General features: G+C 47.4%; 9 protein-coding genes across 9 annotated transcripts; 3 read left to right on the top strand and 6 right to left on the bottom strand.

Moving 5' to 3' along the window:
- Positions 1-306: 306 nt before the first annotated feature.
- Positions 307-2,590, top strand: N7481_003473 (uncharacterized protein; the record flags this gene model as incomplete). The annotated part of the gene is made up of 4 exons (XM_057262692.1): positions 307-473; positions 529-1,047; positions 1,104-2,191; positions 2,292-2,590. 4 exons carry the CDS (start codon positions 307-309, stop codon positions 2,588-2,590), a joined length of 2,073 nt encoding a protein of 690 aa, XP_057124353.1.
- Positions 2,591-4,999: 2,409 nt separating this feature from the next.
- Positions 5,000-5,683, bottom strand: N7481_003472 (uncharacterized protein; the record flags this gene model as incomplete). Its single annotated transcript, XM_057262691.1, has 1 exon — positions 5,000-5,683. The coding sequence occupies one exon, from the start codon at positions 5,681-5,683 to the stop codon at positions 5,000-5,002; it is 684 nt and encodes a 227-aa protein (XP_057124352.1).
- Positions 5,684-8,098: 2,415 nt separating this feature from the next.
- N7481_003471 (uncharacterized protein) lies at positions 8,099-10,326 on the top strand (the record flags this gene model as incomplete). Its single annotated transcript, XM_057262690.1, has 2 exons — positions 8,099-9,926; positions 10,013-10,326. The coding sequence occupies 2 exons, from the start codon at positions 8,099-8,101 to the stop codon at positions 10,324-10,326; spliced, it is 2,142 nt and encodes a 713-aa protein (XP_057124351.1).
- A 277-nt stretch (positions 10,327-10,603) lies between these two features.
- N7481_003470 (phosphotransferase family protein) lies at positions 10,604-11,518 on the bottom strand (the record flags this gene model as incomplete). The annotated part of the gene is made up of 1 exon (XM_057262689.1): positions 10,604-11,518. One exon carries the CDS (start codon positions 11,516-11,518, stop codon positions 10,604-10,606), a length of 915 nt encoding a protein of 304 aa, XP_057124350.1.
- A 3,329-nt stretch (positions 11,519-14,847) lies between these two features.
- N7481_003469 (aminoglycoside phosphotransferase family protein) lies at positions 14,848-15,705 on the top strand (the record flags this gene model as incomplete). Its single annotated transcript, XM_057262688.1, has 1 exon — positions 14,848-15,705. One exon carries the CDS (start codon positions 14,848-14,850, stop codon positions 15,703-15,705), a length of 858 nt encoding a protein of 285 aa, XP_057124349.1.
- Positions 15,706-18,929: 3,224 nt separating this feature from the next.
- N7481_003468 (uncharacterized protein) lies at positions 18,930-19,238 on the bottom strand (the record flags this gene model as incomplete). Its single annotated transcript, XM_057262687.1, has 1 exon — positions 18,930-19,238. The coding sequence occupies one exon, from the start codon at positions 19,236-19,238 to the stop codon at positions 18,930-18,932; it is 309 nt and encodes a 102-aa protein (XP_057124348.1).
- Positions 19,239-19,735: 497 nt separating this feature from the next.
- N7481_003467 (uncharacterized protein) lies at positions 19,736-20,792 on the bottom strand (the record flags this gene model as incomplete). The annotated part of the gene is made up of 2 exons (XM_057262686.1): positions 19,736-19,903; positions 20,004-20,792. The coding sequence occupies 2 exons, from the start codon at positions 20,790-20,792 to the stop codon at positions 19,736-19,738; spliced, it is 957 nt and encodes a 318-aa protein (XP_057124347.1).
- Positions 20,793-21,526: 734 nt separating this feature from the next.
- Positions 21,527-22,166, bottom strand: N7481_003466 (uncharacterized protein; the record flags this gene model as incomplete). The annotated part of the gene is made up of 2 exons (XM_057262685.1): positions 21,527-21,976; positions 22,026-22,166. The coding sequence occupies 2 exons, from the start codon at positions 22,164-22,166 to the stop codon at positions 21,527-21,529; spliced, it is 591 nt and encodes a 196-aa protein (XP_057124346.1).
- A 2,453-nt stretch (positions 22,167-24,619) lies between these two features.
- N7481_003465 (uncharacterized protein) lies at positions 24,620-26,489 on the bottom strand (the record flags this gene model as incomplete). Its single annotated transcript, XM_057262684.1, has 3 exons — positions 24,620-25,875; positions 25,927-26,004; positions 26,075-26,489. The coding sequence occupies 3 exons, from the start codon at positions 26,487-26,489 to the stop codon at positions 24,620-24,622; spliced, it is 1,749 nt and encodes a 582-aa protein (XP_057124345.1).
- Positions 26,490-27,090: the final 601 nt, after the last annotated feature.

The following is a 27,090-nucleotide window of genomic DNA, read 5'->3' as shown; positions in this document are numbered from 1 at the left end:
TAGAAGGACTACGATTCTTCGATTTGCACCCAATTCCGTTATAAGTAGCTTAGCCCCCAGCAGAAAGCTAGCTATCAGCATATATTTTTCCAGAAAAAAAAGCCTTTTGTTGTATCTGCTTGATTTCCCAAATTTAATATTGATGTTTTAAATTCGTGCTCTGTTTACTTCGGCTCCACCCTAGACAAACCAACAGAGATTATTTCCAAAAGGTGCTCTTTTTGCCTTCTCAGCAATGTTTTGTCACAGGTAAGTCTACTACCCAATAGACTAGTATTAATTTAGAATTTCAATTTCTAATATCGAATGGTCGGATCATGCAGAACGGGATCACATAGACCAGATGGCGAGCTTATAGGCCGCTTTCAAAAGCTCTGTGGCAAATCATTCTTTAACGAGGGCTCCAAAAACAAACTTGAACCGGGTAACCCTTTTATTACTGAGGGAGACAACAAGATGACACCATCGGAAGGGTAAGCTCATTTCCTATCAACTACCCGGTGAAAACTATTCTAATGCCTAGCCCAGTGCCTGTAAGAAGGTGAAAGGAAGCCTCCAACTATCCGACCCTTCCTTCTCATTCGACGGGAATGCACCGTCTGATTCATTTACCTCAACAATGTCTGAACAGCGCATGGCACCCCAAAGCCAAAATCTCGACCTTTATACATCGCAATTAAAAGCCTCTACTACCTTCCATGACTTGGTAGAGGGGTACCAACCTTCGAAGGACGTTTCTCCTCAAAATATTCTTAAACTTCCGTTTAGACATCAATTCGAAGATCAGGCCAACTCAAACTCGCTGGATGGTATCAATCCCGCAGTAACATGGAACAGCATGGATCCCTTTTCCACACAAGATGCATATGCACCGAATCAGTTCCCCCAGCCAAGTTTGGACTGGGGGGGCATGGCACTTCCAGCTGAGCCGCTTAATTTCAATCACATTCCAGAAAACGAGCTGTCATGGGATCCAACGGAAAAGGCCCAACAAGTTGGTGACAATGTTCGCCACTCGCAAAAAAAGTCCTACCCTGAGGGCAACCGGTAAGTTCGCCCACAACATTACCAACTCTGTTCAAACCTTAACATTGTACCTTCAGGTTCCGTTACCCTGCCACTCTTCGAGCACCCACTGCAGTAGTGAATGACTCGAGTGAGATGCCTGTGTCGTATCTCAACAAGGGCCAGGTGTATCATCTCAGGGTGGTAGACCCAACCCCGTCCGCGGTATATACTAGCGAATCCACCCAGTACCGAACATTCGTTCGGATTTCATTCGATGAAGAACAACAACGATCTGACCCAGCTGCCTATTGGCAGTTATGGAAATCAGCGCGAGGACTGAACAAGAGCAACGAGAAACTTCAAGCTGTCGAATATGTGGGTGAAAATAACCCCTTCATGCACGTTGAGCAAGTCTCTCTCGATGGATTTTGTGTTACCTGGACAGGTAATCCAACCGACGGAGTGCCCCAATGCAGTATCCCAGTCCGATTCAACTTCTTATCCACCGACTTCACACTCTCGAAGGGGGTGAAAGGAATTCAGGTCAGGCTTTGCGCTAAGACAAAACAACATGGCGAACTTGATACCCAAGAACCAGAAGTATGCTTCTGTAATGTGAAGCTCTTCCGCGACCATGGCGCCGAGCGGAAACTATCGAACGACGCTGCGAGCATCCGAAAAAGGATGGAAAAGCTACAGCTTCAAATGAACGACTCAGCCCCGCCCGAATGTTTAAATAAGAGGAAGCGAGGCAGCGTTTCCGCAAAATCCAATCCGGATCACAGTTACTCGAAGAACAACCTACAACGTCAAGGCGACCTGTCAATAGATCTTGACAACGCCCCACAGCAAGCAAACTTTCACCAGCAACTACAGAAGAGGCTAGACGCTCTCGAACGTTGCTTCTACTCTAGCCGTCCTGAAAGTGCTCTGAACCTTCGTGCCGGGCCTCAAGATGATCCCGAATTGCATCCAACTGTTTCATTAAACGCAGATAACCCGCAGAAACCGGCAATTACGGACCGCAGGGACTCATCAATTGACGACGCTTCATCTGTTAAATCGGATTTGGCCGGATTCAACGAGAGGGAAACGCCAAGCTCTATGAGTAGTCTCCATAACGTGGAGAATCATAGAGTATCGCCCACATCATTGAACTTAGAGAATTTGCCTACTATGCCAGGTAAGTCTCGTCTAGCAACTTCTTTATGGCCAACAACTTGAAAACTCGTCAAACTAACCATTTTCTCACAATTAAGCCGCATGCTTCTACATTCGAATAGTTATAAATGACCAGTCTCCAAGTGAGCATTATCGTGCAATTTATCCCAAATCACGGACAGTCCAAGATCTAAAGTCGAAGATCTTGGAGAAGAGTTCTGTAAAAACAAGCCTAGAAATCTCTAGGATTCTACATATCAACGAAGCTGGGCTCAAGGTTGTGGTGGATGATGAGTTTGTGCATGAGATGGTCGAAGGACAGAGCATGGCTGCCAGAATCGTTGAGACCCCCGGGCCTTGCCTTGATGCTAACGACGTATCTGGAAATAAGGCTCAACATGAAATTTGGTTGGAGTATTAGATGGACAAGCGTATATGGATAAAGGGATTCCTTCCATTCAAAAAAGCATTCATTGATGAGTTATGATTTCATGAGTTCAAGGAGGTATTTGTTGGAGTTACTGTACATAGGATACACCGCCATTTGAACATTTTATATCCATGACTCCCGAGGTCGGAAGCTTCCAGCTTGAACTTCTACCTGGTAGGTCTGTGTGGAAGACAGCAACTTCAAGTTGGTCATGAGACCAAGTTACTAGTATCACTATATTTTATGCGGTCACCAAGAAATTGGAAGTCCTACATTAAGGCATAGCTCTCTACGAAGTCCTTCAAATGCATGTGCAATCTCAATTGGAGCCAATTTTGTCCAAGAATGACCAAATTTCGCCTTGACCTCGAGGACATCGTCCTCGCCGAGATCCAGGAGTCCCGCTGGTCACCAGGGACTACGCCGACGAGGATTTTAACCGCGATGAAGCGTCCCAGGCCTTGTGGTTCATTGGAGAGCATTCAGAGGTGACATGGTTGTACAGACTGTAGGATTTCCTCCATGGTGTGCTTTGATGTGAATGGTAGTTCCAGCTAGGAGAAAGAGACTTGGGGAGAAGTCAGACTGTCGCCTTTTTTGGTTGCTTATGGGTAACATTAAACAGGACTGAGAAATCTGGGGTCTAGACCGTGGCCAGTAGAATGAGATGGAAAGATTGAGAAGGCAGAAATGGGCAGCTTCAAGTCGCTACTCTTAGTTAGCAAACATGCTTTAAAATAGATCAACTCTGCCGGTATCCTTGCCTGCGTCCAATTTTGGGCGCTTCAATGCTTTTGTGACGGCGGTCGCATTACGCGGCCAGTTCGCGAACTAGCACCTAGGTCAGTCTGATGTGCAGGTAAAAGCCATAGAAAGGCAAGACGAAGACCACTCCAAATTCTCCGTGCTCAATCTGTGGCGTTACTGTTTAGAGAAATAATTTTGAAAGGGCTGCGATTGAGACTCTGAGCAGAGTAAAGACTACCGCTAAGCCCTTCGGTAGAGCTAGTGGAGTCGAATAAGAAACCACTGCGGGATCCACTGGATAGAAATGGTACAACCAGCCAATGATGCCTATCTTGACTCTGGAGCCCAGCTTCAGATACCTGAATCTGAATGAACCTACCAGCACATGCATCACCTGGCTACGTGGCGTATCACCCCGTTGGTGCTCTAAGGCTCACGGCTTTCTTTTTTCTTAATCTAATGTCCGCCACAATAATTTCGGCTTTCTCGAAAAGAAACGGCTGGTTAAAAGTAATGTATCATATCGTGCAAGGAAATGCAAACTTGCGGAAGTACATGCTCGAAAAACCTATTCAAGAGTCCCGTGGCAGATATCCCTTAGATGCCACTCGTATCATACTCCCTATCAGTCCCTAGGGGTTTCAGCGTGCCCGAAACCTTTTCCACGGCCTAAAGGTCAGACCTTGGCCGAACTTCCACCTAAAAAATGATTCCCATTCGAGCCTGCAGTCGATTGCCTCCTGGGTCGATTGGAAGATCTCCTGGTGGGGGTACAGCTTGCTATCTGGGCAGCTTCCTGCTGCGCCGCCATGTATGATGCCTGAGAGCTGCGGAGTTGGATGATCTTGGTCAAGGGGTCATAGTCGCCATCTCCCAACGAGGAAATGCACGGGAAGATATTGAGAATATAAAGGCCTTGAAGGTCCCGTGCCGCCGGTGTTGCATTTTCACCTGCGAAAGGAAAACGATCCCATTCGCTGTCATCGGGATCAAAAGATTCGTCGAAGTCTGTCGCAAACTTCTGTCGCGATCGCTGGATTGGAAGCCAAACTGCGGCGGCGGTCTGAACTATTCTTTTAATCTTAGTACAAAACATATCTTGCTGCGACTCGGAAAAAAGGCCGCCTGCATAAGAGAGCATTCTCTGGATTACAGCTCCAGTCTCGGCTTGAAGAGCGTTGCGTTCAGCATCCGGATCGATCGAGAGAAGCACACGACGGCAAAACGCTTCTTTCTCGCCATTACTACCTGCAAGATGTTCGAGAGTTTCACGGAGGTTGTTGCTCGCCGACAGAAAATAGCTGGGTTGGAAGATACGTTGATTTATCTCCCTGAACAGAACAGCAAGGATCACTGCAAATCGTATTGCCTTGGCGGGCGAGGAATTCGAGGGAATCAGAGGAAAATTCGGTGGCAGAATGATGTCCCCTTTCCTAAGTTTCTCCCAAATAGTCTTTTCCTTTTTGATCTATCAGTAATACGCGCGAGAAGAGGCTTCCGGGAACCGACCTTCAGAATATTTTCCGGAATATCCTGCTCTATGAATGGGGACAACTCGCTTGTAGCAAAGGTCCAAAGGCTTGTGTACTCTGTCGTCCTATGATAAGGCGCGGGAAAATCAGGTCCCAAATTCTTGTAGTTCTTTGACACCACTTACACAAAATCATCATCAATGTCCGAGGATTGGACAGTGAAATCGTCCAGTTTTTGGGCATGGGCCCTGACCGCCTGCAGCTCTATGCTCATCGAGGCATTAGCAGCTTCTAGCTCTCCGCTCTTTTTCTGCTCCGATGATAACATTGATTTCAACTTCGATCCAGCTGTCTTCATCTGATCTATAGTCTTGTCCTTGTCCTTCGAATTGTTTTGCAGCATAGTGATATCTTTAGCAGACTGTGAGAGCTTCGCGGTCTCCTGCGCGCAAGTCGATTTCAAATCTCCGATTTCCTTTTGCAGAGACTCTACATTCCTCGTTAATTCAGCGATTTTGATTTCCCTTTCGTGAACAGTAGCACGAAGGGATTCAATCTGCGTGGCGGAGTCTTTCTGCCTTGCTCTTTCTTTCTCGTTGGCAGCAAACATATCGTCGATGGTAGTTTCCTTTGTTTTCTTTATATGTAATATATCCTGTTGGAGTCTCTTCAAATCTTCTTCTTGAAAGTGAATCTGCTTACGCTGTTGAGCGATCTCGCCAAGCACAGCAGATGCAAACTGAGATTTAGGGCTTGAGGCCAGTATACCCAGATATTTAATAAATCCTTCAAGGCTACCAGCGTTGGCAAGAGGTAGATCATCGTGCTTTCCTGAGTTCAAGGATGAAGAATCGATGGGAGGCATCATAAAGAATTGCTTGGATAAAATGTGGGATTCGGAAGCGTTGAGAAACTGTGTGGCCTCAATTTTCTGTCAGAAAAGAGTACTTATATATTCATGGTCATCTCGCGAAGACGTTCGCTCTGCGGCACCAGCTTGGAAGCCAACGAGCCTCATGGTGAGGGGAAGGAGCAGTGATGCGGTTCATGCATGCAAGTGCAGGGTAGTTTGCGACGTGTAAGTGAGCCTGTGGTCGTCAACCACGCGACTTATGGCAAGCAGATGCAGAGTATCCAAACCATTACGTGTCATTTCGACTATGGTCGCATCACTGAGGCTGTTGCAATTTTGGAGATTCTGCGACGAGGCTCTCTCGGAAAATCACACACTGCTGAGGTACAGGACAGCCATCGCAGTGATGGCCACTGCGGGGAACCACACTTCTAGCGCAACTGAAGTCCTCACACTGGGACAGCAGGGTGACTGACTGTGAACCGCCGTCCGTAGCCCCTGGTCGCCTCCAGCCTACCTCAAGGCTGGTCTAGACCCAGAATGATTGGACTAGGAGAGGCTTAGAGTGAATATCCAGCTCCTATGACGTCTGCCAGTTTGTGTTCCATGTGTTCTCCGGGTGTCCCTGGTGTGACGGATTTCCTCTCAAGAGGATCCTCCCATGAGGCGACCCCTCTTGAAATGCGCCTCTTTTGCCTTGTCTTTCAAGTGGCCACCGCTCTTGACATGAATGGCACGTTTCACGACCACGATAGGCCGCTAGTTGTCATTTTGGTAATGGTAATTGCTCTTGCATTAAAGTCTGGTTTATTCCAAGATAGGGGCAAAAGCTATTTAACAAAGGTTACTGTTTTGGTAAGCAGGCTAATTACTAATTGCCAAGTAATAGGCAATGTATCCGACTAGTAACAGTGACTTTGTCGCGACAGCACGTCTATGCTTGCCAGGGTCAAAAGCGAACTGCAAGAAATGTATTCTTAACGCCGGGGAGCTATCCCTAGGATCTGTCCGCAGTGTTCCTGAGCCTTGTTGCTCCTGGGGCCTCCATGACAGTTCCCACGTACTTTCGGGATCGAGTCAGGGCAATGGCGTCACTCAGCCTTAGTGGAGGATGGCCAGTGGGCGACCGGTGGGGCTCTGTGGATTCAGGACCATAAAATAAACCCTCAAGAAAATGTACACACAAGGGCTTTACTATTGAACATGGCGATTTTGCGGTCTACTATCATCGAGGTCCATTTCAACGATGATATTTTAGTTAATAGCGCATGCTCACGATCAACACGGATCAACTCAAATGCTACCAGTTGGACGCAGATGCTTCAACGAAACAGACCGTCAATTCCGCCGGCCAAAAATGAGGCATACAATCTGTTGAACTTGAGTTGCCTGAACGGGGCTTTTATTCAAATAGCTCAACGTTTATCAACGGTGAAACGAAATACTAAATACAAGAGAAGCTAATTCGCTCAAAATTTTGAGCCTGGTATTTCTCTATCTTAAGACATGCTTTACGCCACATTTGTTGGCTGGGTGATTACCCCGTCGACCGCATCTTTTTTCTGGCGGGATGATTGAATCTACTTCCCCCCCCTCTGCCACTCTCCCATCGATCCATCGACGCCTGCTCGAAACTGGTAATTCAGACGGAAGCCATAATCGTCAAGCAAATCCTTGAGCTGTAGATATTCCGTTGTATGTCGGCTCTCCTGGCGCTCTCCAGCCTCCAGCAACTGGCTGTCGCAGGCCGGTGAAGGCAACTGAAATGTCTCACTCATAGAGTTGTGCCTGGCGAGAGATTCAAGTCCTCAGACAGGGAAGGTAGGACTCTTTGCTTTCAGCAACGTTTTTCGCGAGCGATTGCGTGACGTCTTATCACCCAAGTTTAGAGTATACAGAAGAGTATTACGTTGATCAGACAGAGAATGAGAAACGTAAGCTAATAATTTTTCTTTATCGGAAGAATATCAGCTGAGTACTAGTTTGATCGAATGATTTACTCAAAGTGAGACCATAGCATACTGTATGTCCTTCGCAGCAGGCGGCTTTTACTTTAGAACAGAAAGCGTGGTCTCGCGCGTTGTGAAATCGAGATAATAATCTCGCCACAGTGACTGTACTGGCCGAGAATTTGAAGTAGGACTGAATTATCCATTTACTGACGAGACAGTCGCCCTAGGTAATCCGAAACCATTGGACTGACGTATATTCTAGAAAACAAGGACTCAGAACGTCAGCATACATGTGTCAAAAGAGTAAAGCGGCTTGGTGCGGTCAGTGCCTAAGGCATGACTCGGCTCCAAGGGGGTGAGTAAGCAGGTAAACATTCCGCTCTGACGGGCAACTCCTCCGCGACAGCGAACCCATGTGATGTAGACTTCGATTTGCATCATTCCATTATCTGCTGACTACTGGTTTCAACAAGCGATGGAAGAAACTATCGCAGAACTGCGACGTCAGCTTGAAGAAGAAAGACTGGCGCGGGAAGAGGCAGAGCGTCTCCAGGGCGAGGCAGAGCGTCTTCAGGGCGAGGCAGAACGGCGACTCCAACCCAACAACCTGTTCCGCCTCCTCGATCGCTGCCATGAATCTCTGTCCCAAGCGATCCGAGTCGAGACGGATGCGACCCTCACGACTCAGGGCAACGCGACCGACCCAGTGAATCGACTTTACCCCAAGCGCATAGTCCCCTGGCTTGACTTCCCCCAGCTCCAGGAGCAAGTCTGGAGCAAATTCGACCGCACCGCTGCCTTTACCTCGCGCCCACTATTCCCTTCCGATACCCAAATCGATTACGTCGCCACGAATATCCAGAACAACCCGATCTATTCAGAAACGTCGCTTCGGAATTTTGAGCGAGACACTGTCGATAACTTTGTCGAAAAGGTTATTAATACTTTGCGAAACGATGAATCCCTTTGCCATGAGTTTGGGATCCAAGGCCGAGTAACTTTCTATGATCGCGCAAACTCATCGGAAAATTTGCTAGAGAACAGCCTGGGGCAAATGAGTCTTCAGGATACGCAGACACCCCAACGGCCGGCGAACACTAGGCATGGAAGAGGCAGAGGAAGAGCGAGAGGAGCGGCGCAGAGACAGAAGAGGGATGGCACTGCACGAAGACGTAATCGACGCGCCGACCAATTCTGCGTGCATATTGTAGCCGATGAACGACAAATTCCGGTGCACGCTGTGGAGTTCAAAGCGCCACATAAAGTGACAATACCCGAATTAGTGGCGGGTCTACACCAGATAGATCTGGCCCAGGATGTCATTGATCAGGAGGGCGACACATTTGAATTCTATGCCACCCGCCTTGTTGCCGCCGTGGTCACTCAGATATTCTCATACATGATTGACAGTGGAGTTCGATACGGCTACATCTGCACAGGAGAGGCCTTTGTCTTCCTCCACATCCCGAAGGATGATCCCACCATTGTTCAATATTTCTTGTGTATTCCGAATCAAGACGTACAGGCGAACGATGAATTACGCCTCCACCGAACCGCCATCGGCCAGGTACTTGCGTTCACCCTTCAAGCACTGATCGCCGATGCTCCTTCTCAAGAATGGCACGATGCGGCACACAACAGGCTGACAACCTGGGAAGTTGAGTATTTGGACGTGTTGAGGGAAATCCCCGAAACCCTTCGCAAAGACCCGCGGGCCTCTAATTATCGGCCCTCGCACTGGAAACGAGATCGGAAAATACACAACACACGCTCTCGCACTCGTTGTCAACCAGGCGTATCTACACCGAAGCACTCCTCGACTGAAGGCAACAGCAGTGAGGAGGAATCGCATTCGCCAACGGCAGCAGCAGCGTCGCGCAGCCGATCGAGCCGCGACCGAGGCAGTAAAGGCCAATCAAGCAAGGAGAGCGAAAAGACGCGAGCTGGCTGGAACAACAAACAGACTTCTCAAAAAGACGGACATTCCACACGAGAATACTGTACCATTGCCTGCATCCATGGCATAGTTAACCGAGGCCCTCTGGATAAGACATGCCCCAACTGGAAACTCCACGGTGGCCAGAGACACTCCATGGGACCGCAAGAGTTCGTACGTCAGCTTCATCGCCAACTTGCCCGAGATCGAGAACTCGGTTTCGAACAGCTCCATGTCTGTGGTCGGACTGGATATATTATCAAAGCTACCCTTCTTTCGCGCGGATATACTGTCATGATTAAAGCCACGACCATGGAAAAGCAGCATCGCCTTCGAGTAGAAGCAGACAATTATCGCTACCTCAGGAGTATGCAGGGTCAAAATATTCCTGTCTGTCTGGGGACATTTACGCCACGAGTTTCATATTGGTACCATGGCGAGCTAATGGAGCAGATGATGATTCTCAGCTGGTCAGGAGGAGACTCCAGCACGCCATCAATGATGAGAACACGGACTTCTTCCACCAGGAGCGCGAGAAAGCCTTGGCTGTATTTCGTTCGCATGGAGTGGTCCACGGCGACAGTGAGTGGCGCAACATGTTATGGGATGACCTAGGTAGCCGTTTGATTGTCATTGACTTGGAAGACCTGAAACGGCCGAAACGCTCTCGTGCCCTTGAACCTACTCCTGGAAATGCACGGTATGGTCATCTCGCAAAGGTGAGAAAATCCGGGCCACTCTTGAACTCCTTTGCTGTCTGCACATGACACGACGCGGCCCATTATTACGCTTCACCTAAGTTTCTTCACAATTCACGTGCCACTAGTCCTCAAAAATTTTGTGGACATCTGGGATTGTAATTGTATATGTTACCAGCAAGCGGAGTAATACCAAGACCTGGAAAGAAGATTTCTAAAAAGAGATATCTGGGAAGGCCCGCGGTAAGAACCATCTTCACCCACGGCCTTCATGACGTATAGAATAATACCGAAAGGTCAATCGATTGCAACTAGCTGGATAAATCGGCGGCGGCCAGCTTATCAATTATCTTGTGTACCCCCGAGAATTTGGAATTTCTGCCTCACTGCCTTGACTCTCCATCTCGTTCTTGCTCTTCTGGATGTTTTCTGCTTCACCTGCTTGCCTCTCCAATTGTTGGTGGGAAGCCAGCGTGTACTCATCTGGATCCCACGCTAGAATCCTGGTACTCATCTCTTTCATCTTCCTTGCAACTAATTGCTCCATTTCGTCTTTTTCTTTCTCATCAAGCAGGTTGAGCCTCTCTTTCCATGCTCCATTAGGGCCTCGGTTAGGCCCGAAAAAGCGTGGGTCAATCTTCTCCCAGTAGATGAGATCAAATGCAAAGCTATGCAACACTGCATAAACAATCCAGAATTCCCCACTCCTCCAGCTCTGATACATAGGACTGGAGAGCCGCTGGTCTTCTTCCAACCGATTCTGTTGGATCGCTATGTCCTCCCGATCCTTCATCACTTTGAGGAATGTCTTCAAGCGATAATCAAAAGCTCTTGTCCAATCTTCGAGGCCTTCCGCCCAGTACTCGGGTTTCTCAATCAGTAACCACCAAGGCGGCGCAAACGAAAATTCGGCGGGTGCGGCATATGTGAACTCCCAATCGACCACACCTGCGATTTTCAGATCCTTATGAAGGAGCACATTAGCCGGCCGCAAATCATCACACCAAAGTTTGAAAGGTCCTTTCTCAAGTAATGGATTGAAGAGTCGCTTGTCCTTAGCAAGCTTACGAAATAGCTGCCGAGCCACAAATTTTCGCCGACAGTCGTCTGCGGACTCTACAGAATCGTTTCGTTGGTGTACAAGATGCTCAATATTGAGATTCGCAAGGACTTCGAGATATGAAGAAGTTGTGGTGAATGTAGTATGTAAATCGGGTAGTTTAGACCGTGGCAAGCTTCCCAGTCGGACAAGCTCATTCATATTCATAGACAAAGGCCGGCGTGTCACGTTCCAGGTGAAGTCATCAGTCTGATCGAGAGACCCTATACGAGGCAAAGACGGTTTAGAAAGCTGAAGTAGAATACCCGCTAGTTGCCCATATAGCAACTCAAGCTTATCTTTATCAATAGCCGGATCGAGAATCCCGCGATCTTCTGTTGGACACCCTGGTATATTGAGAGCACTCTTTGATTGTTTCTCAAGCCCTAATTCCCAAGATCCTCTAGCCTATATCTTGAATTTTGTGGACAGAAAAGAGATCGACGCAAGATATCCCTAGAATAAAAGTCGAACGAGTACAGCAACTTATGCGGCGCAGATGTATGCCTAGGCATTCGGATTCGAGAGTCAGGGAAGGTGTTCATTTTCTCCGCGGATACATTAGGATTGTGGTCCTTTCTTTATCCTCATCTGGTATGTGCCGAGAAGCTTTGATCATAAACAGTACATATACTTACCTTGTTAGGGCGCTTATTATCCAACGTCGGTTCAGACAACCGAGAAGAACCTATAGACGGCGAAGAATCCTGGCAGAGCCAATACATACGTTTATGTACTTCCTGCGATATGTACCATAAATAACATGAATTATAATTACCATGAAGACCTTTAGCAAGCCTTCGGCAGCGAATCGTAGCATTTATCTACAGTACATAGAGATTGCTCCCAGCTATGTATATTGCAAGCGCTTTACAAGACTGAAGGCCATTTGAGAATTACGTAGGACCGCACGTCAAAGCAAGCACTATGGTGTCGGCTAGCGATCGCCCACGATGCTGGGGGGCGCCCCACTTTCGCCACATATATTTGGAATGTCGCTGAGGTGTCAAGACCTCCCTCCCAAAGTTGCGGTAGTCACAGCTACATAACCAACTACACTTGCAAAGCTTCCTGCGGCCTCCCTTCATCTCCACATTTGATTGTGAGAATGCGTTCACGACTACCGTTGATTCTCAAATAACTGATAACACGAAAATGTAGATCGGATTGAATGAACAGGGTGTGGAAAGAACACCCTAATTGTGAGTTCAACGAATAGGGGAAACGGATGTGTTGAAAGAAAAATCCAGACTTCAGTTTAAAATATGAGGCCGCAGACAGTAGTGAGTCCTCTCTGTGGAAAGTAGGATTGATTGAATGGGATTGGTTAAACAAAAACACCTTTTCCACCTCAACCATAGGTCCGTGCGTTTCCTATTAGTCTCGCAACCCCCCCCCCCCCCCGGCTCTTTGGCAAGAAATTTTTCTAACCTGCTTGCAATGACAGCGCTCCGCTCCATTCCGAGCCCTGGGGCTAGAACGGACCAATGGGTAATAGATCACCCTTTGCCGATTCTCTAGTTCGGTTCTGGCAGCAACAACGCTGCTAGGGCTAGCTTTCACGTGCCCAGAGCCGGGGAGTTATCCCTAGGGCCATCTGCAGCCTGGGGGCTTCGATGCCTCCATGACAGTTCCCAGCGTACTTTCGGGATCGAGCCAGGGCTATGGCGTCACTCAGCCTTACTGGAGGATGGTCAGTAGGCGACCAGTGGGGGGGCTCTGTAGCGGAATTGAATTCCTATGTGGTGCTTGTACGGCAATCTCACATGGCCGCGTCCCGGTCACTTTTGGACAAGGCCGATCTTACTGTACCAAGAAAAGTAGCCACGAGAAATTCTGGTTATGAAAAGGCCCTAATCCTTCAGATCCATCTTGAGAAATAATTAATTGCGGTCGAAACCCCGCAAGTCGTGGGCGTAACGCGCATGGTGGAGCGAACTTCCGCATGTCTAGCTCAGCCCTTGGCGCGTAAATATATCCAGCCAATTGGAGATTACGGCAAAGGTGGGATTGACTTTTTGGCCTTCAGTCGTTTTCACAAGGCAACATCAGGCATAATGTGCAGCGCATGCGCTCGTCACATGAAGAATACACTGAAATCTAGGTAATCATCCTATCAATCAGAAGACTTCCCATGCGAATGAACCCTTGAGGGGTCTGATAGCTATGGCATAAGTAAAAGACTCGTCTTCCACCTGATTAATTACTATTTATTATTGTCAGGACTAGCCGCGCGCGAAGATTGGAAATCCGTACACCCCGTTCTACACTAACAAAATTGTGCACCTAACGATTTGTCGTTAGATATCAACGGCATTTCCTGTTGTGGAGCCGCGCGCGAGTGGTGGTCGTGCATGTCCGTTTCACTTTTGATAGCGCGTAGTATGCTGTTCAACTTGATAGGTTGATACTGAGAGTAAGAGACAATAATAGTAACGGTACCTCGCTTGGGCATCCTGGCAAGAACATAAATAATCGGCCGGAGAGGCTGACAATACAACCACTCCAAGTTGAATAATTCATTATCAAGACTGCATCCTTCTCTCAGCTATTCACAGAGTATGCTTCCCTCCTATAAATACTACTCCTATCCTTATGCTGATTCTAATATTAGGTTATGTCGTTCAACGTCTATCGGGTTTCTTACGCCGGCCTTCCCCGGGACCATCACGCCATTTTTGTCGAAAAAAGAACCATGACCAATCTGGTCATGTATTTCAGGTCACTGGAGATATACAGAATGGAATGAAGCACGAAGACAAGCCTGCCAAAAAGCCAGAAGATTCAGCAACCTATCAAAGCAAAGAACTTATTGGGAATGTTACCGCAGCCGATTTTGCCCGCATCAAGCCAACTTGCGAAAGCATTCCACCACCTAAAAAGCAGTTTGAGGGGCCTCGGAGGCTCTACCCAAAAGAGCCTCTTCGCCGCTGTCAGGAATGGACCCAAGAAGCCATACAAACTCTGGTCAATGCAGGCATCCTGAAGAAATAAGTGGAAGTCAGTGTTTGGCTATCCTTGTATGCCATATTTGGAGCTTTCAAACAAGCTGGATACAAATCAGTGAATACAATCGGATGCCATGTCCTTGGTGCTTGGTAGTTTAGTCAATGAGCCGCTTGAATGAATGACCCCTTCGTCATTTCGGATTCTCCTTATCTTAGTCTGTATTTCATGGTCTGAATTTATTTGGTTGGCGCTATATGTAGCCTAGTCGTCCGACTTTCAAGAAGGGATTCCTTCGGTTGTAAGAGCTAGTTAAGCTAAGGAAACAAACATTTGTACGTGATCTCTGCCTTCGGAACAACCATTTCCCGTCCGAGTTTATGGCATCGATCATTCGTATCACGTGATTGAAACAAACAAATAAACAAAAACAAACAAATAATAAATCGATGATGTTTGCATCACTGGCTAATAAATAGGAGTGGCCGCCGGCGCCCTGTTCTTCGCAGCTCTTCAGCCTGTCTACTGACTGATCTGAGGTGATAATGAAGGAATCATTTAGCATTCCGTTTTACGCAGCAGAATTGCCCCACCCTCTACCAACCAATTCCGAAATCGAAAATGCTCCAGACATATCCTTGGAATATGGAGGGCGAAGAGTTGTCGGGGTAGGCCAGCATTTTGTTGTGAAATTTGGGCAAGGAGTCGACCTCGCTGAAGGGGAGAACATGTTGTTTGTCCGGGAAAATACAAATATCTGTGTCCCACGAGTCTTCGCTCTTTACTCGGATACCAAGACTGGCAAAAGCTTTATCGTCATGGAACGCATCATCGGTCAAACACTTCTCGCAGCCTGGCCACAACTTACACAAACCGAGAAACAAGATATACTGAGCGACCTGCGGATCCAATTTAATGAAATGCGTCAGCTTCCATCTCCAAACTACTTTGGAAGTTTCGGCAAAAGAAAGCTTCTGGATGGAATATTTTGGACAGAAGAACCAGACCCGTTAGTGAATGGACCGTTCGATTCTGAAGAAAGCCTCAACGAAGCGATGTTGCGGAAGTACTCCCATAATGGAGGCCCACACTACAGAGTGGAATATCTTCGAAAATGCCTTCCTCTCATTTTCCAAGACCACAAAGCGACTTTCACCCACGGCGATTTACAAAGAAAGAATATCATTATTCAGGAGAAGATTCAGCAAGATGATAAAAGAACACGGGCTGTGTTGATTGATTGGGAGAAGTCTGGATGGTACCCAGCGTATTGGGAATATTGTTTGGCTGTTTGTGCTCTAAGATGGGATGATGACTGGCCCATTTGTATTGACACCATTTTGACGCCATTTGTCTCGGAAGCTGCATGGCTGCAATCATTGCGACTTGAATTATGGTCATAGAGGTTGAGAAGACTCAAATTGCTTCTGTGTATTCAGCGACTTGTGTTAGCAATGCTCACGCGGTAGAATAAGCATGATAACTTCCCATTGGTTGAGAATTATGCTGGGCAGAATATCCTCGGCGCCACAATTCTTGATCCCGATCAAACTAGGTGAAATCGCTATGCATTTGTGATGTTCTGGGACATCTGGGACACAAATATAGGACGTTGCACAAAGGAGTAGACCAAAGTTTGTTGCTCCTGGGCCTCCATAACAGTTCCCAGCCTATGCTCGGGATCGAACTAGGGCAATGACGCAACTCAGCCTTGTGGATTGTCAGTGGAGATTCAGGATTCCCAATCCAAATAGGCCATAAACCCTCAAGAATATTTACACACAAGGACTAAGACATGTGTTGAACATGGCGACTTTACGGTCTACCATTACGACCATTTTTACAAAATTATTATATTGGATAGCGCATGTTCACCACTAACATGGATCAACTCAGACGCTACCAGTTCGGAACACATATGCTTCGGCGAAACAGACCGTTGAACTCAGCACGTCAAAGATGAGGCATATTATCCACCGTACTTGATAATACTTGCACATGGCTTAATTTAAGTCTTGTAAACGTTAGTCAATGGTGGAATGAGATGATCAATACGTCAGAGGGAATCTTGAGGTATATGATGAGGATCTACTTAGCTCAAAGTTTTGAGGTTGCCGGTTTGTGGAGAAGCTGAGATGGGTTTATCTTCAGATAAAACATATTAAACCGCGCTTTATTGCTAGAGTTATTACTCCATTGGCCGCTTTTGTTCCTGCGGGATGCCTGAATCTCCCCTCCACTTTTCCATCGATGCCTACTCAAAACTGACAATTCAAACGGAGCGCATAGCCTTACCTATAGATAATCCGTCAGATGTCAGCTCTCCTGGCATTCTCCGGCACATGACCGTTGCAGGTTTTGTCGGCGAAGGAAGCTAATTAGTCTCGCTCATAGAACCTATCCCACCGGAGAGATTTCAGTGCTCAGGCAAGAAACGTACGTTTTTCTGCTTTTTAGGAAGTCTATTGGCGAGTGACTGCGTGACATCTAATCGGCAGATCTTGGAGCATACAGAATCGTGTTCCATAGGAAATGCGGAGGATGAGAAAGGTGAGCCTATTATTCACCCTGATACGGAGCACAGAGTAGCAGCTGCCGGTCCAGTCTACTATTAACACAATCATATCGTCGCCGCCGGATAAATACATTTGCCGGAGTTAATATCAGCTGACATCGGCTTTCCTGGAGCAAACACTGGACCAGTGTTCCTCCCAGCTGTATTCTCTCCCCCCTTTGCATCATCCGATAGCCGACAGCAGTTCCCCAGATCAAGGTTTCTCTTTACCAGGAATAAAAGAAGTCGAAGCGGGATTAAGTGTCCACGCGTCTGACCACTTTCTTGGAGTTCTCACGCCATTGCCGCCACTTCCCTCTCCCGAGCGTTGAGAGTCCAAACACCATCTCGATCGAACACGGGGTCAATCCCCTGCCCCCCAGGAAATCACTGCCTGACACGACTTTAAGCACCGGCAAACTACAGAGCAGGAAATCTACAACTCCGCATGCATCTACCTCGAGCGAGACGACAGAATCCAAACAAAATCAGTTACCCTTGGCTGCGCTAGAATAAAACGGGAGGTAGTTCAGCCTCCGGCTAAATTGCAGTGAATAGGGGACCAAATCCTATCAGTGGATTGCCACTAAAGGCCTTGCTCAAAATATAATCGCTGAGCTATGCAAACTCGATTCCACCCACAATTATTTCGGACTTGGAGATGATATCTCGTTCTACAATTACAATACTTTCTAATCCGGTTTAGGATAGCGAAGCAACTGCAAGCGAACCATCTAGTTGACCTTCCGAACCCAACTTCAATTTGGACAAGGAAAAGCGCAACGAGAAACCGGAAATTTGCGGTTTCTGTGAGAGGTAGATAAAACTATGCCGCTTTTGAAAGTCGTTCCTGGTACGCAGAGAGTGGAGATCTTAACGCTGCCAATCTTAAGTCTTAAGAGCCCCGCTCTCGTCAGGCGAAAATTTTTCGGATGAGGGGCCAAAAAAGGGCGACATGTTAAACCCACTGGCCACCAGAATGTAGACCATTGAATGCTCCCAAATACCTCTAACTGAGATATATCTATTAACAAAAAGGAGAAAAAGCTGGTTTGCAGAACACAACATGTAGACAGCCTTCGTCACACCTCAACTGGATTACTCAATTCTCATGCATACAGTCACTCCGTAATCGGGCAGGTCACCAGCACACGTATTATTTCAAGACCCACTGGGCAGCGGCCTACCCAGTGGGTCATAACTCCCGATTGACTGACATCCATTGGCGGAGAAGAGATCACGGTGAGTTTGGTGTCTCGGCAGACGGAGACTACTTAGAACATTACAATACATCTTGCCTTGTGAATTCGGTCATCTGACCCTTGGGTCTTTGAACAGAGGTGCGAAAACCTGACAAAACCGCGTGGTTGGTTACATTGGGTAGACGTATTTTCTGCCTACCCCACTACCACTTTCGAAATACCCCTCCGTCTTCTCTTTGCGACTTGTAAGCATCACCTGGGTTTCCTCGTATCATTTGAAATTTGTGCCTAGGCTGTCAACTGTCACTCCGAAGTTGAATGCGGGTTGAACTTTGGCCTTAATAAGTTTCAAGCCAAAGCGCCATTTCATCCTTATGCGACAATTTTCATCTCGGTCGTAGGTAAGCAATGACTGCCAATACAAGAAGCCCCAAACGCTGAGACTGAAACTGCGAGATACGAATAGTTACCGCATTACCCGACCTACTACTTGTCTCGTATCTTTGATATGCAAATGGACCAGCTTGCTGAATTCCTCATCGGCGCGAACTGGCGACAAACGGGCCAGAACACTTTTTTTTGCGATGACCCCAAACTTGAAACGATATGGGTCAGTGTAGCTGAGCAACTACCTGCTCAGTTGAGAAGTTGCGGCTTACAGGCATGGAAAATTACGGGTACGACGAAGATGGTAGAGCCAAAAGGGTTTATTCAACCGATATCCGGGACAGGCACTATTGTTGGTGGGCAGGATCTCAGACCCGATTCACAACCAATACTATTTGAAGAGGAAGTAGTTCTGAGTGGTTCGCTTTACTTCATTTTGGCAATTCCGCAGTCTTCGGAGCCGCAATGATTTCGCAAAGCCACATCAACCCGTCGTCATGATACCGACTGCGCCCGCATTGGGATTGAAGCTATTGGTGCTATGGTGAAATGGGAAAGTGTCTGGTGTTCCTGTTCCTGTATTATTGTTACTTGTATGTTGCGCGGACGCGTATGGGCCATATTGAGGGAACTCGGAAGAGACCATGATATCCACAGCAGGCTCTCGGTAGATAGAATATGTTGAAATCTCGGCATCCATCGACGCGGGCAAGAAGAATTGTGGTGAAGTAGAGGGTACGACTGTATCGATAGATGTCGGCAGGACAAACTGTGGAAACTGAATAGGATGCATTGTGGGTATTGTACCAGGCTCAGAATGATTTGAGAAACGCAAGCCTTGCGTATCATGAGTGTTATCGCTGCCGCTGGCTGTGGTCTGTAGGGCCTGGTTGACCATGAAATGATCTTGATGTTGTTGCTGCCATATGTGCGTGCTAAAATTGGCTTCGCTGGGTCGACGCCCCTGGGGATTTGTATCATGAAGGGGGCTCTTTTCACGGAACCGAGCCGGGGATTTACCACACGATGTTTGGCCGGGGCCGAGACTGGTATTAAAGGCTAGAACGCGACTTGTAGTATCGGAGTCCACGTCAACTCTGCTCGGAGAAGAAAAATGCCCTCCAGCTTGCGTATGTCGTTGAGATGGCCGGGGTTCGCTTGAATTAGTTGCGATCATCAAAGCTTGACGGCTCGGCAGACTTGGTAATGGAAATTGTAGAGGAGAAAATGAATTTGTCAGGCTGTCAGGAGTCCGACCGCTGTTGAGATTATGGACTTGCTCGCTCCCACTCAATCTCGGCCGACTGTGGGCCCTAGAACACGCATCGCCGGTGACTTTTTCTTGAGGTCTTTGTGCACATGCGGCCTGTGAATGATGATCTGATAGATCGGTGCTGCCACTTCGTCGACGTTTTCTGCGCCAATGTGCTTGGTGCTGTTGCCAATTTGTTGTGAAGTCTGTGAAATCAGTTTTATGATAATACAGAAGGAGCAAATAAGACTTACCATCATATTGATGTTGGTATTGAATTAGCCAGCTGCTCTTGTCTTTTACTACCTGATCCCAAAAAGTATGCTTAAGACTTTTGGCCAGGTCCGGATAAAACTCGTATTTCACGGACCGAAAATACCCATAGATGAAGAAGAACACTGACGATGTGCCGGCACATCCATAGATCTTTTCGAAGACAAGAAGCCTGATTCCGTGCTTAATTCCATGCAAAGCTGTGTTTCTGTCTTTGAAACGATGCTTATTCGCCTCAACGAACTGGTTGATATGGCTTTGACGAGATTTAGAACTCGCGGGATGTTGTGCAAGCTCTATCACTCGGGAAGTTTGAAAATTATTCTTTTCCCACTCGTCATACTCGACAGCTAGCGATCTTTGGCTCAATCCCCGCCGGAGATTCACATGAGATGTTGGGCTTGGACGAGACGAAAGTCGGATGTCTACCAAACGGGGGTCTTCTTCGAACCAATCGAGTTCGTTTGACTTCGTGAAATCGAGAATAGGCGATGACAAATAGTTCTCTAATTTCTTTGATACCTTCTCTTCCGACAAAATAGATAAAACATTTTGTACTCCTTGATCAGCATCATGGTGCGAGTTGGAGCTGTTAAGTGGGCAGGGAGCCTCGTTTAAGTTCGAAGATTCGACAATCGATGCGCTGGAAGAATTTGATGCGGCGGGCTTGGACTGAATTGCACGCGTTGCATCGACCTTTTCTTGAAGAATGCGCAAAGCGTTCTCCAGTCTATTTCGGTGAGGGAGCAGCTCCTGAATGTTTATAAATGACAATGCCGTCAAATCGTCAGTTGCTTTTAGAATATCTTCGATGTTAGACATAGTCAATCGCTTGGTTTTGAGGAGACGAGAAAGAGAACAGCAGGGTGATACAAGAAATTCTGGCGGTAAGGCCCTCTCGCGAGCTGGCACAACTTTCGAAATTGTGCTAGCTGAATTTGAGCCTGCAGCTCACTACATGCCAATCACATCGCATCAGCATGTCGATCGGACGCACATATGCGTCCATTATTGGTCAGACTCATCCATTCAACGTTGCATGCAGCGTTCGCTGTTTCGTATTGGCCACTAGTCTTGCTTGAGGAGCCTGGAACCTGCGCCATTCCTTGGCGTTGTTCTCAGCTCAACTTGTTCCGCCAACCAACGCACGCTTAGACCCCTTGCAGCAAGCATGTCTTCCCCGTTCGGTGGGCACATATCAAGAAATGTGCCCACCTGACAGGGATGTGTCAATACTGATTCAGCCAGCTCATCCAAGTAAACGACAGAATAGGTCTGCACTGGAGCTTTACCTTGCAAATATTGTAAGCTTATGAGATTTACGCACTGTCCGACTCGCAATAACATTGTCTAATTGAATCTGCAAGATGAATTGAATATTTTGAATTTTCGCTGTCAAACAAAGGCTGGCTGATAAACAGTTGTTGGCACTGCTCTCATAGATCGGACGTGTCTTTACCCAGCCCAAAATAAAAATCTTACTAGTCGTAGTCGCTTTAACTGCATACAAATTCTTTATGCATTTCTTGTTGATCTCACACCAGTCACATTGCCACTCAGCACAGAGCTGGCCAAAGCAAAAAGTCATGAGAAATTTTGAAACTCTGAAGAGACACATCCTTTTTCTCTGACTGCCGGTATCCAGAATGGACTGCTTCCCAGACTGCACTATTTCCGGGTTGTCTGAGAAATCGGCTCAGACCTTCCGAAGGCTCTCCAGATGCGTCGAAATGCCAAGTGATGAGAGCCAATTTCAAAAGAGTGGTATGGCTGAGGGTCTGTACAAGCGTCTTTGTGCATGCACACACAATGCCTTCGTCTAGAATGACGTGTTCCTGGTCGCGAGTTTTCTGCAGAGCTTCACAGGCCTTGAGAACCAGGGTGGCGTCCTCGCTGATTTCTTTGTCGGATATCTTTCCATATTTTGTCACACCTTCAACTCGCAGCTTTAATATTGTTTGCAAGGCTGATGCTGCTGCACCTTGGAGAAAAAATGTCGGGATAGCCTTCGTATGTTAATAGGCGAAGCACTCGTAACGGATAATGGCGACTTACCATTGGAAGATCTTGTCTCTTCTTGAAATGGATTCTGGAGTTCGAGTCTCGGTTTTGGCGAGGGATTTGGTCAAAGGCTTTATAATTAGGAAGCTGCCATTTCTCTTTATAATAATCCCCTTTATGAGCATCCTCAACCATTTCAGATAATTCTCATGGCTTGCTTGCAGTTCTCACTCGTTCCAAAATGCTTACAGTCCATTTTCTCTGCTGGAGATGATCTTACTTTGTGGGACACAACAGATAATCTCACTCCATCGAATGATCCGGACCAAAGTTCTCCTACTTTTAACGCTCAACAAAGTTTCATTGAAAGTATCAGAACCGGATTTGTTACCATCTTAGCCGTGTTTTCAACTACGAATACCGAAACAACAGATCCAGTACCCGACACACAATCTTGTGAGACAAATTCTCTCCACTGGTGGCCTTCATCTTTCGAGTAGCTTGAGCTGACAGAATATGAGCAGCACCTGATCGTCCCTGTACAGATAATGAGATTCTTGTACTCCCCCGCATACCTGCACATATTCATATTTATTCCGACCGCGATAGATGTTATTTCTGAAATGTCAAGATTCTCACCAAGTATGCCAAGGGAAGATCAGTCAACGGAGCCCACTGTAAGTTTCTCACAGAGCGCGATCTTTCCCCAAATCTATAAGCTGATATCAAATTGAAAAGCCTAATTATCTAGATATCGAGAGATTAGCCTCGATCAAAGAGTTTAAACAATACCTGGGCTTGATGTATAATCACAATACGGTCGATAGTCCGGAATTGCTATTTTTCGTGCAATATCATGATAGATCTACCGGAATTCTGCGCTGTGGTTCGTGGCTTCATGGGGAGCCGAAATGTATCCATGAACTCTTTCTGCTACATTTGAAGATTTGTCAGGCGAAGGAACTAGTGCCTTGGGAATCAATCAGCACTAAAGACAAGGTCAGGAAGGAGAATATGCTTCGTATCTCGTGGGAGTTGCTCCCAAAGGCGGCCCTTGCGCCTGAGAGCTAGTTTTATTTTTGGCAAAACAATCAATACAATTGTTCGCGAAATCGTCTTGACCAATAGACACTGACCATTAGGCAATGACCAACTCTTTGCGGACCTCATTGCCAAGACATTAGCGCAGAAAATCCATTGGGCATGCCGCAGTGAATTGAGGGCCGCGGTGGAAATGCCTTTGGATACGATTTTACAGTGAACATCAAGATTTGGCCGCCCATCAGAATCAATTGTTTTGATTTGAATCTGATCATTGTCACCAAAGTACATCATTCGAATACAATTGCTTGGAATGCATTTTGATATAATTCAAAAGTACAATGCAACATAAACCTGCGTGTTGATCGGTCCTCAATTTGTTGCTGGCTGTTCAGTAAACCGCCAAGACCAGGGTCTTGGCGGCGTCAAATTGATTTGACTCTGCAATATTTAAGAAAGAATTTGAGAGAACGCTTCATCCACTTCCATGCTGAAGAAGCCATTCGCGGACCGCCTGAGGAAAGAGCCAATCTTATGAAAACTATCATTAAATTTTTCACATGAAAGGCGCCAACAAACGGAGCAGTCACAATTACTTTTCGGCTCTGTTTCCCCCCAAGTTGAGAAACGATATAAGAGGAATGCCTCCGTAATTTGAGCCTGTATATCTTCCTTCTCAATTCGCCTCGCTGCCTTGTTTACCTCAAATAATATCCAACGAGGAGGTACTGGGCGGAGATATGGACCAATTATGTGAAGCAGGTTCATCCGCCGCTGGCATTCAAGGTCCGCAAACCTCAATAACGCACCCTCCAAGATACTCACCATCCCAAAGGACCTAGGTTTACCATTGAGGTTGTTGGCGGAGTACCAATTGTTACATTGCACTCATTAAAGTTGATACATGCGTGCCAGCAATTCTTCGTGACCACGGGCTTCAAATTCGAAGCTGCGCAGGTCTATGTGGCAATGATGGCAAAATGGAAACGGTCTCTTCTAAACAGCTGGGAGGAATACCTTCTCTGCTCGCAAATGTGGCAAAAGCTTCATCAAGAAGACTTGTACCACAGCGAAAAAGGATGCCTCGTCCCAATTGCGCTTGCACTGAAACAAAGAAACGTCCTGATGAAGATCCAGGGAGTTCAGATATTTGACGTAACGTCAGAAGGCATCCCCGAGCGGGATGTTGTTTTTGAAGCTATTCAACCTATCTACGGGCCTCTTTCGAGATCAACGGGCAAATTCAAGATCACAGCGTCTTTTCCCAGCTATCCACATATAGCCTCCATGGAGGGAACCTTTGGAGAAATAGCCAGAACTTTCCGTTTTCTTCCACCACGTCATCCGAATTGAGGAGGATTTAACACAGAGTTGAAAGAGAAAACGACAAGTTCTATTCCCCTGTTGAGATTCAGCTCTAATGGGTCATGAGGTGAAATGAACCGCCATGAGACATACCAAGGTTATGAAATACAGGGGGAGGGAGGATGTGGCAAAATGTGGGCCCAAATACAATATTCTGATTTTTAGTCTTCAGCGTGTATCATAACGGCCAAACTACACAGGTTGAGAGAAATGGTGTGCTTGAAAAGATTGGCGTGGCTTAATCAAAGCCTGTGTGTACTGCAATATACTTGAATCGCGGCAGGACTTCTTCCAGGATATCGGACCAGAAATAACCTTGTCACTTCCGACCACGGCCGTCGCCCATCGCTTCTGAGTCCCTTGAGATAGTCTACCTCTTCCGAAGACCATCGCAAGCGCCTTCTAGGCTTCTTCTGGTTCTCATTATCGCCTTCGCAAGACCAAGAGCTTCGTAGCATCTCCGTTGGCCTTCCATCGCGCTTCTCACCCACCCCCGTAGACATACTTCGTGTACGTTTCCTACGCCCCACTCGTCGCGTGATGGAATTTTCAGGGAGATTTTCATCGCGTGAAGACTGCCCGTGAGATGCTTCAGGTGGCATAGACGGGTGGCGAGAAACTTCTGGCAGGAATGTCATAAAATAGGCATACCGAGGACCATTAGCCTGGATACGTAGCACTCCGCGACCGAAAATTTCTTCTGTTTTGCCCAATATGAAAGCTGCACCACCCTCCGAAGACTCTTGAGGCTGATTAGCGCATCTCTCCCCGACGATATTTCCGGAAGGCAAGTGATTTTTCTTTGCCCTCTTTGCCCTCTTCGGCTGTTTCGGCGAGCGGCCGCCTGTCTTGGAATTGCGCTCGTCCGAACGTGGTGGATGGTCATCATCCATTGGCCTCTGTGTTTCTCGATCTTTGTCGCTGCTGCCCCGATGCCTATGTCGTTTTGACGCAGTACGACGGTTCTCCCTGGTCCTTGCCACTAGTTCATCGTTTCGACGGGTGGGTATGACAACTGAAACGGCAGGAAATCGCTCATGTCGGGTGGATCTTAGGTTTCGTCGCAGTTGAGGGGAAGGCGTTTTTACCAGCGTGGCCTGCGATTGGATAGTTGAGCGAGTTTGAGATGCGAGACAGAATGTGACAGACGTATGACTGTCTTTGGTGAGTCTGCCTATAGCATCCTCCTCCGACAGAGCCTCGCTGGTTGAGGGTGCATTGACCTGGGCACTTGGCGCTACCACCTCATCCTCTGGACTTCCTGTTCGATCTCCGCTGTTTTCCTCGCGTTCGGTGTCACCCACAATGGAGCCGCCTTGTAAGCTGGTTTCGATGCTAGGGCGTACTGGAAGATCTGGTGGAGGCGTTGAGAAGATACGTGGGCAACCTAAGCTGCTTTCTGGTGAAAGAGGGCCCTTGTCTGTCTCATTATGAGTTGCTAGCGGTGAGATACTGTCTCTTCGCCATCCTAGTAAGTCATCGAGGGCAAGGGGCTGGCCTGATATGAGTTAGGAATTTTGTCGAGGAAGTTTTTCACAATCGGGCCTACCTGGACGAGAGGATTGAGGATCCTTGTTTGTCGAAGATATATCTAAGTCACCCAGGGTGTCTCTTAAAGGGAAATCGTCTGGATTATATGATGGATAGACAATATTAGTTACGCCCGCTGGTCGTGACTCGCCGGTATCTCAACATACCACTGACGGGGGACGTTTGGCCCCCTGGATGCACATCGATAGTATCTTCGTCTTGGAGTCCTGGATGATTGAGGTACCTGCCCAGGTCTGTCTCATCAGCGACCTGGTTATTTTGGGTCAAAGATCTCTGTATTTCGAAATCAAATTCACTGCCGGCACATAAATCCGTTTGTTCTCTTGCAGGAGCCTGAGATTGGGAAAAGACACCCACGCCAGCACCGGATATCAAGTTGCCATAAGAATGCGATCTTGGCGAGAGTGCACGCGGAAGAGTTTGCGGGCCTACAGAGGGATTATAGGCCCTCCAAGAAGAAGGCAAGGCACGCGAGGAAGGCTTCGCAGGGGGATGGTCGTAGAAGCAAATATTATCAAGGTTGATATGCATGGCGGCCGGCATCACCAAAGAAATGTGCATGGATGGCAAAATGTAAAAGGAGCGCAGGCATCTTATAAAGTATCTAAGGTTATTTCTGGAAAGAGGGTCAAACGGCGTGCCTTCCAGGCAGAGCGGCATCCCTCAAGCATCGGATCCACAGACGAAGAGATCGTTTCATTCTACGTCGGAATCCGTCACGCTAAGACCTTCGTCCTTTGACCATAGCTCTCATTCCAGGGACAAGCGTACCCTCTTGCGCAATCAGCGTGCATCGAAGTCCAATCAAACTATCCAGATATGACGAAACTTCCCTAGGCCACTTCGCTAGGTCAATCACTCGGGCCCTATCGCAGATTGTGACGCACAACACCGCGTTAGCCTCGCAAGGCCGAAATCCGCGAGATCTCCGTTGGAATTATTGTAGTCCCGTGCGAAATATGGAACGCCAGGTGACATTCAGGGATGTGACCACGAGAAAGTCTCACCAACCAGAGCAGCTCGTAGCGAGTTCAATAAAGTCATCTGTGGAGATCAAACGGAGCGTCTTTACGTGCCCAGGATAATAGGCATGAGGGGAACCGAAGAGGCATTTTTGCCATTGGTGGCCGTGCTGCGCCGACCTGACAAAAATACCTCACGC

Source organism: Penicillium waksmanii (assembly GCF_028829765.1).
Source record: "Penicillium waksmanii strain IBT 27052 chromosome Unknown utg000004l:1.0-5674109.0:1.0-5678898.0, whole genome shotgun sequence".
NCBI lineage: Eukaryota > Fungi > Ascomycota > Eurotiomycetes > Eurotiales > Aspergillaceae > Penicillium > Penicillium waksmanii.
This window is presented reverse-complemented; position numbering and strand designations above follow the sequence as displayed.